Raw genomic sequence first — 8,621 nt, 5'->3', positions numbered from 1 at the left:
CCTTTCCGAGACGGCACCCAAGTCCAAACGAGCGTCGCAGGGCAAACAATACCAACAGTACCGCTGCAGACAACCGTCTTCGAAGATAAGGTCCTGTTAGCTGGGGGAGAGGCTGGGTGGTGAGACGGATTGGGCGGCAGCGGTTTCAAGCCTGCGAAAACGGTCACCAGGGGGCTACTGCTATCCCTACCGTCTGCACTTCCTGTTCTATTTAGGTACGCTACAGCTAATACTGGAGGAGTCTGAGAACAGTTCACACGAGGCCTGGACCGTCCACACGCCACCCAGCCTGTCAATCGGGCACGAGGCCTCTACCATCGACATGTGCCTACCCTTCTGACCTCCTGGCGGGTGGTGTACGATTGGGCATATACCGGATTCTGCTAGACGGAACCTCAACTCAGCCTTTGGCCCGACGACGGAATTCGATAAGGACAGAGGATGGTGAGTTTCCTCACCTCGTCTGATTCCCACGAGTCCTTGCAGCAAGACAAGGTTTGACTTCTGATCAGCCACCCAAAAGCCTCGAGAATGATAGTTGAGATAGAGGATCACTCTCTTCATTGTTGATCAGTGAGTCCCACGATCCCATCTAACAACGTTGACAAGCGATTGATTAACACTGTCATATGGCGATGTGTACTCGAATACAAGTAGCTTCTGGCACTCTACACACAGATCTCTACCAAACCCTGCATCTTTACCCGATCCTAACAGACGGTCACCTCACTCTTGGCGCGGACAACACCGCCTTTCTTTTCGATCTCGACCAGATAGAAACAAGCAGAGAGACGCACTGTGCTCATTTTGTCGGCGGAGCATTCTCGCAAGATGGTTCTCGATTCCAGAGATCCATATGTCGCCATCGGAATAACCGGAGTCGTCTGCGGCATCCCCACATTCCTCACAACCGTCTACCGTTTTTATATCCGCCAATCTCGATACTGGGCCGACGACCTCCTCGTCCTCCTTGCCGGCCTATGCATGTTTCTTGGTGGTGTTAGTACATTCATCCACATCACGATTTCCCCCGGTCGGTCAAAACAGGGGATGGTAGCGGTCTATTACCTGATGGCGACGATGTATTACGGTGTTCTCTGGTTCTCTAGGTTGAGCATGCTGTTCTCGATCATTCGAATCCATCCCGGGTGTGCGCTCGGATTTGGACACAGGTTCAGCACGAAGAGGATGTTATACGGCGTCTCTGTGGCATTCTCTGCCATCCTTGTTTTCCTCTTGTGTCAAGTATTCTGGGTGTGCGAACCTGAGAACGCTATAACGAAGTGGAAGGATGCAGAGAGACCACAGTGTGCGTTGACGAAGCAAATCGCAACCACCCAAGTTATCGGTGCGTTTCCGAGTTACCTACTCTGGGAGTTTTCCTTCGCATTCCAGGTAGTGACCGATATCATCTCTATTTATAGCGGACTTCTCATCGGATTTGATTCTCGTTCTCGTCCCACTCCAACTCATCCAGTCCCTGTCTTCCCGCACGCTTCGTCATCGACTCACATGGATCTTTTCCACGGCTATCATCACGACAGCCGCCTCAATCCCTCACGCTGTCTTCATCATCAAACAAATGGGTCCCCAAGAGATCATCGCCGCATACGTCCAGGCATGCATAGGACTCATCGTGTGCAACCTCCCCGTCGTAGCTACGAGATTGATTACATTATGGTCAACCCGAGTCGGCCAAACGAGCCAGGTTAACGTTGGGCGATCAAAAATGACCTGTACTTCTATCAATTTCGTTTCACCAGGAGGAACGCAGACACGGCCCAACACGAACATGCAGAGTAATAACGTTCGTAGTGGGGCATCGAACGCCGCCGCGAATACCCTGGAGATCGATACTACGATGACAACCGGCGGAGCCCTGTCTGGCTCAGGTTGGCTCCGATGGGATCCAGATCTTCCAGACGAGTATTCAAATCCTTCCTCACCAGCTCATACTTCTCAGGATGTACACCCAGTTCCTGTTCATCTCGACTACCGTTCGCCTCATTGTGAGGAGGAAGATCCAGGTATAGGTGAATACCAACTTCACCCACACATAAACTACCACTCCGAAGGACGGCCAAAGGCAAAACCCTCGTCGTCGGTGTCGGTGTCGTTCTACCCTCCGCCTCCAGAACCCATATTCACTCCTCAACTCAAACATGATTTATGATGGGGGGAAATGGATAACCGGTAACTGACCCTCTGCACGGGGCCACGACTCACGATTAAGTATACGTACTGGTAGTTTTTTTTACTTCAGACAACCCCCGACTAACTGCGATTGCGCAATCGTTCAACGTTCAACATTTTCACCTCCTCGAAAACAAGCCTTGGTTCCGCCAACTCGGATAATAACTGCTAATTTCACGAACAGTATGATGCGACAATCGTTGCAATTTTGAACGCCCCCTCTCTACTTACTTAACTCTTGACTGTATCATCACTTCCCCAGATACGTACATGTAGCAATCTATTTTAGAAAAACAGAAAACAAACAACAAGTAAAATAAGCTGCACAGGCGTCACAAGCACAAGCACAAGAAAGCGGTCAAGAATACGAAAACAACCCAACGAGAGAATAGAATAAGCTCAAGTGCTTATAATTATCCCCGTGGTGTGGATGCTGTACCTCCCGGGTTAGCCGCCCCAGGTTGGCCAGCCTGAGGCGACGGGTGAGCGAGAGCGACACCGGTACTGGTAGCCTGAGCCTGAGCCTGAGCCTGAACCTGAACCTGAACCTGAACCTGCAGAGGTCGGAACACGCTGGCAAACACAGCCCGCATTACCAAAAATGCCTGTACTTCAAGTTGCTCAACTGAGAACTGGGGTTGTTGACGTTGAAGCTGAGGACTCGGATACACTGGCACCGGCACTGGCACTGGTACTGGCACATGTAACTCGGACATGGTTTGGAAGCCCGAATAATGGATCTGTAGAGGAGGAGGAGGAGGTGCCGGGGGATAGGTCCATAATACCGAACTTGGGGCCACGGAAGGAAGGATCTGAATACTAGTAGATGGCAGTGGTGGTGGTGGTGGTGCCGGGTGGTGGTAATGGTAATAACTTTGGCTTCCCAAAGACGTCTGCGACGGTGGTACTACTAGACCCGGTGTCGGCAGTGCTTGAACAGGGGCTTGTGGGACACTACCCACAAAGAGGCCCGGATGTGTAGAGACTGTGCTTTGAGGAGCAGGAGCAGGAGTCGTGACTGTACTACCTCCCGCGTGAGCCCCCTGACCACCGTGACTGGCAGGCGGCAGGTGCCAGTGAGCGACACCAGTACCGATAACCTGAGCCTGACTCGGAGGAGGCCGGAACTGGAGATAGATCCCAAATGCGGCCAGGATTGCGAAAAATGTCTGTACTTGCTCAAGTGAGAACTGGGGTTGTTGTTGAGGTTGAAGCTGGGTATGGACAGGGGGACGGGGATTGGTCCAGGATGCCGAAGGAGGTATGGTATGATGGTATTGAGGACATTGCGGGATGACAGAATGTTGTACCTGTGAAAGGGGAGCCGCAGAGGGAAGCATCTGACTGGATGATGATGGTGCCAAAGACGTTTGCCGTTGTGGTAGAGCTGACGTCGGCATCAGTGCTCGGTTTTGCTGGACGCTAGCCACAGGGAGGTGTAAGGGGGGTGTGTTTTGAGGAAGAGTGTTACCGAGATGCGTTTGACTGGCATTGACGGTAGTTTCGTTGGGAGACTTGGTGATTGACGCGTCCAGCGGGTTGTCGTTGTCGTTTTTGTTGAGCCCTTCTTCCCCACCATTCCTATCTATCCCATCCTCTACATCTTCTGCATGAACACCCGCCGCCTCCCTAGTAGGCTCTGGACGGTTACTGATAGCCAATGTTGATCCAGATGTGGTGTACACTCGAGATGCCCCTCTTTTTCTCCTATTCCCCGATATCCCGACCCCTTTTTTTCCTCTTTTGTTTGACTGTCCCTTGCCTGGACTACGGGTTGCCTTGCTGCAGCTGGAGGTCATATCGATGGAAAAACTCCGAGTTTGTGTGGAAAAAAAAGGTACAGTTGAGGGGTGGACGATTCGACGAAAGCTGAAGCTGATATAGATATTCGGTTGATAACGTGATTGCTACATTGAAAGGACTTGAAGAAGACGCGTTGACAAGAGAATAAACCGAATTCGAAGGAATCGCTATAGGGATCCGGAGGTAGTTCGGGTCAGTACTTTGGAAGTTTGGAAGGTGCCCGTTTCTCACGACTTCCTTTAGGTACACCAAGTTCACACGATTAATCCCAGTCTCTAACCTGCAACACCGTCAACAAAAAAATAATTCTTGGTCCTTTCTACCCTTCAAACCCGCTCTCAATCTATCTTTTCGCGTTTTTGAAAAAACGAATGCTTATCGATGACTACCAGTGAATCACAATTCTAAACGCCAAACTCGGATATATATTTTTTACATAAAATCAAAAAAGCTTGTCTGAAGGATGCGCATTTCCGATCGAAAGTGAGTGAATTGGAAGCCTTCAAGCTTCAACACCTCCATTTGAGTTCATTACTTGATTAGATCCTCCAACAGACGGAAAAGCACGCCCAGTCGAAACGGCTACACCCCGCCGGGAGTTTCAATCTCACTCCCCTCGGGCCCTAGGGCCGTAATTCACCATCTACTGCAACCAAAATCATAGGGCTCAAGAATCGTAGTTTTCGATACTCTCCATCAACAATCGAAGTGACTCCAGGTCTTGTGGGGCAGTTCACCACCCTCGACCCTAGGAAACGCGGCCACAGAGGAACTAATGAACGTCTGACGTTCGCAGCAAGGTCGGTGCTTCTATACTTCGATTTTTTTCCAATAGTAAATTTTCGGGGCTGACTCGATCACTCAGCGTCAACAGGATCCCCGATTTCAAGCAAGTCCGAGTTCCTCCATGTTTTTTTCGCAACGCCCACGGGTCACTGTCGATGAGGTCTCTACCGCTCAAAGCATAGTATAGTTATAGTGTCCATCCACTTGATCCAAAACACTAGTACTTGATACTCCCATCAGTGCGAAGTTCATCAACCTCTTTCTCTGCGTGGCGACTTCCATCAAAACTCTGAACCGACTCGATTGATTAAAATTTAAATCGATTGACATTCCCTCATTCAAAAGTTGCAATTCCCCCCCGCCGCCCCGCCATGCTGTGGATCCTGTTGTGATGTTTCTGCCGGAAGAAGGCGAATCTGGAATCAAATGTATGATGTGAGAGAAATTTTATGTTCACTCTATCCTATCCATACATCCATCCATCCATCTATTTCCTGGAGATCAATGATACTTACAGGCCGCGTCACTCTCTGGAAAAGTCGCAGTAGATCTTCAAGTCACTGGAGGACTGCTCTGCTTCAAAAGCTTAAGGAGTCAAATTTCGCCCACGGGTGTCGTGGATTCGTTGACGACGAACGCTGAACGAGTCAGGGTCCTTCTCTACAGATTGGCACCTATAGGAGGATATGTGTTGTTGAGAGGAGCGGAGTTTGGGTACGCGGATAGCGAATATAGAAAGAATGAAGGGTGACCGATATAATTACTTATAATGCGCAGCAGCAGTCTGAGTGTGTCGATCGGGATTAAAATGCCCCACGCCACGAGTGGAGTGGCCCCGCCTCAGGCTAAAAGTTGACACCAATGGTTTATACCAAAAAGTTGGAGTGGAGAGTCGTCGAGAGAGTAGTGCCATGGCGCTTGTCTTCGTCTTCAAACAGTTGGTATGGCCTAGCTGGCCCTAGGTTGGAGCACAACTCTTTCCGATAACGCGGCGTTCTAGCGGAGTACCAGTCGCTCAACCCGTTTTCTGACGGTCTGGGAAAACTCGGAGTTAATTCCAAATTTAAATTTATCCCTCTCCCATTGCATCCGTCTCCGCGGAGCGCCGTATTTTAAGAACTCAACTTGAGTTGAGAGATTCTGTTTCGTTGTAAGTAGTGAGTGAAAAACAAATATTTTCGAGAGAACGAATGAAAAAGACAAACAAACAAAGTTCGAAAGGCCGCACAGCGGGACGGTTGAAATGATTTGATCCGCGCGGTAACCGGCCCATACATAACCGGGTGGCGACCGGTTACCAGGTTACCGGGTGTTCTGGGCAATAAAGGTCTTTTAAAGGGTTTCAAATGACTTTCCTATTCATTCTAATACCGCCCCCCACCACCTCCACGGTCCCCCCCCTCCCTTCTCAGGCTCTCGAGACTGAGATGCTAGCCCGACTATCCAACACTACCGTCAAGGCCATGGGATTCAGTTTTACGCAGACCAGGGCTAGTATTACTACCACTAGTAGTACCGTCCATTCTTCAACTTCCGATGAGCTGGTGAGAGATAGAGGGAACCTTTTCGACTGTCTTTCTGGTCGTTACATGTTTGTTTCTTATTTATTTAATTTACTAGGTCATCGATTTGGATTTCCTCCAACTCATGAGACCAATGCAAGACCTCACACGACTCTTCCATGGATGCGGAAAGGCACTCGCCCCAGTGTGGAATAACATCCAGGACACGATATCTTCCGATGTTGAGCGTATGGCTCTTTTGTTGTGGGAACTAGAAGAAGGATATGATCCGGGAGAGGTCGATTCTGTTTTAGTGCGTTTTTTTCCCATCATAATGAGAGCTCTTTTTCCTAACGATTTTTACTCTAAGAACGATCCGGCGGAACATGAACACGACTTACATGCCACCCATCTCCCGAACACTCGAAAATCGCCCACCTACCGTCTTTATGGCGAACGCCCCCCTCGAATACAAAGAAACTCATCCTACACCGTTAGTTCTTCCCATTCTCATCTCCCAAAAACCCAAACAACTCAAATTTGACAAATTGACATCCCACGTTTCAACAGACGCAGCCCAAAATAATACCCAACCCCGACCCATCAATACCAACCATCATCATAACACCCTGTTTAGACTTCGAATCCTCGACCTCGGAATCAGAATCAGAGACTTCACATTGTCACGTCCCGATACAAGATAGCGCGTTCAACACTCGACTTACCGTACCCGACCATTACCCGACTTTCAATCAAATCTTCCCGCCCATGTTGCCTCTTATCCCAGCCCCTTTCAGAAACGGAGACGTGGAATTAACGAAGTTGGAATGGAGATGGCATGAGGGTCATTGGGAGGCAGTAGTACCGGAGTTGGAGGAACAGGTTAGGTTAGGCTTGTTTTCGAGGGGTGTGAAGGTACGGACACGGGCACGGCGACGTGTTGGGAATGGGAGTGGGAATGGGAGTGATGGTGCAGTGAAGAGTATGAGAGGGTTGACAATTCAACGTCAACGTCAACGATCTTCACGTCCTGGGACCGTGCCGTATGCTGTTACATGATCAATTGGAGGTATGAGGTGCTGTATGCTGTTTTTTACGATTGGGTTGGTCCGGAGCGGAAACATGTATCGGTATTCATCGACATCACCGGCCACTGGTCATAAGTGGAGCATGTAAAGAAAATCATCAGCTGGGACGAGCGCACTAAGTTATGTCCGACAATCTCCACTTTTATATCGTTGGTCAACGCACTAGAGTGAGATCAGGTCCGAGTCGTGGAGAAATTCTTTGTTCGTCACCGCTAAAAGCCGCGTGCTTCCTTCCAACTTCTATTCACCATGGAATCCCCCAAGAATTACTATAGATCTGCTCCAGGCTCCACAACGCACGTCGCACATCCTCCCAATGCTAACACCCATTCGCCGCGTTCAGGTTTTGTAGCAAACTAAGCTCCATGTCTTCTCTTCTTGAATCTTCTTCCTAACGGGATCCACAGAGGGGGGAGATGCAAGATGTAAGATGAAACCTGCGTGGGACCTGAATTCATGGACCCCGTCACACACTAAGGGAGCAACCAAGGAAGCTATCCTACCCTTTCGAAACCCTATGCGGCCCAAGTACTATTGCTCAAGGACACTGTCGGACACTAGCCGTCACGATTCACCAGGCGTAGCCCACACTGTAGTGGCGGACACATTGTGTAATTTTGGACCAGGACATCTCGGCGACGAATACAGTATATCAATTGATTATCATTATCTACGACTCTCGGGCAGGCAGATCGAGACCGGCCCAAAGGCTGTTTTTCCTATGTCCGCCACGTACTGATTTGTCGGCCACGCTGTTTGGACACACACTTTGTGCATGGACATTGATTTGTTTCCGAGCAACACTGATCTGATTCCTGGGCCCGGGTTTCCCTGAAAGCGAGCCAACAAGTTCACTGCAAACGATAAATCAGGGCGGCTGTAAATCTGCCCCCACTGCGGCCTCATCGATATCGATCATCGGATGGAGCTTTTCGACCCATCTCGGGGGTTGACGATCTTTTTTTTAAACTGACGCTTGTCCAAACTGGGTAAGGTGACGCCCGCTCTCCCCGAGTTCGGTCCAGCGTACTGTATACAATTGATTACGTCCGTTTGGACGGAAATTCAATCTGTTCCCTCTCGCTGAGCTAGCTCTCTAGAAGTCCAAGTCTCGTACATCCCAGTGGGTTCTTGCCAAAGAACAGGACGAACATGCACTGGCACTTCTCACTTGCCGCCAGGACTGCCACTGGGAGGGAATAAGTAGTACCCGACTCGGATGTTACCGAAATTTGCAAAACATTTCTCA

General features: G+C 49.7%; 3 protein-coding genes across 3 annotated transcripts; 2 read left to right on the top strand and 1 right to left on the bottom strand.

Moving 5' to 3' along the window:
• Positions 1–831: 831 nt before the first annotated feature.
• E1B28_000138 (uncharacterized protein) lies at positions 832–2,173 on the top strand (the record flags this gene model as incomplete). The annotated part of the gene is made up of 2 exons (XM_043145940.1): positions 832–1,348; positions 1,425–2,173. The coding sequence occupies 2 exons, from the start codon at positions 832–834 to the stop codon at positions 2,171–2,173; spliced, it is 1,266 nt and encodes a 421-aa protein (XP_043014640.1).
• Positions 2,174–2,367: 194 nt separating this feature from the next.
• Positions 2,368–4,204, bottom strand: E1B28_000137 (uncharacterized protein). Its single transcript, XM_043145939.1, has one exon. The coding sequence runs from the start codon at positions 3,990–3,992 to the stop codon at positions 2,607–2,609; it is 1,386 nt and encodes a 461-aa protein (XP_043014639.1). The 5' UTR covers positions 3,993–4,204; the 3' UTR covers positions 2,368–2,606.
• A 1,953-nt stretch (positions 4,205–6,157) lies between these two features.
• Positions 6,158–7,555, top strand: E1B28_000136 (uncharacterized protein). The gene is made up of 4 exons (XM_043145938.1): positions 6,158–6,326; positions 6,403–6,597; positions 6,655–6,777; positions 6,855–7,555. The coding sequence occupies exons 1-4, from the start codon at positions 6,210–6,212 to the stop codon at positions 7,341–7,343; spliced, it is 924 nt and encodes a 307-aa protein (XP_043014638.1). The 5' UTR covers positions 6,158–6,209; the 3' UTR covers positions 7,344–7,555.
• Positions 7,556–8,621: the final 1,066 nt, after the last annotated feature.

The sequence above is a fragment of the Marasmius oreades genome, chromosome 1 (assembly GCF_018924745.1).
Source record: "Marasmius oreades isolate 03SP1 chromosome 1, whole genome shotgun sequence".
Classification (NCBI taxonomy): domain Eukaryota; kingdom Fungi; phylum Basidiomycota; class Agaricomycetes; order Agaricales; family Marasmiaceae; genus Marasmius; species Marasmius oreades.
This window is presented reverse-complemented; position numbering and strand designations above follow the sequence as displayed.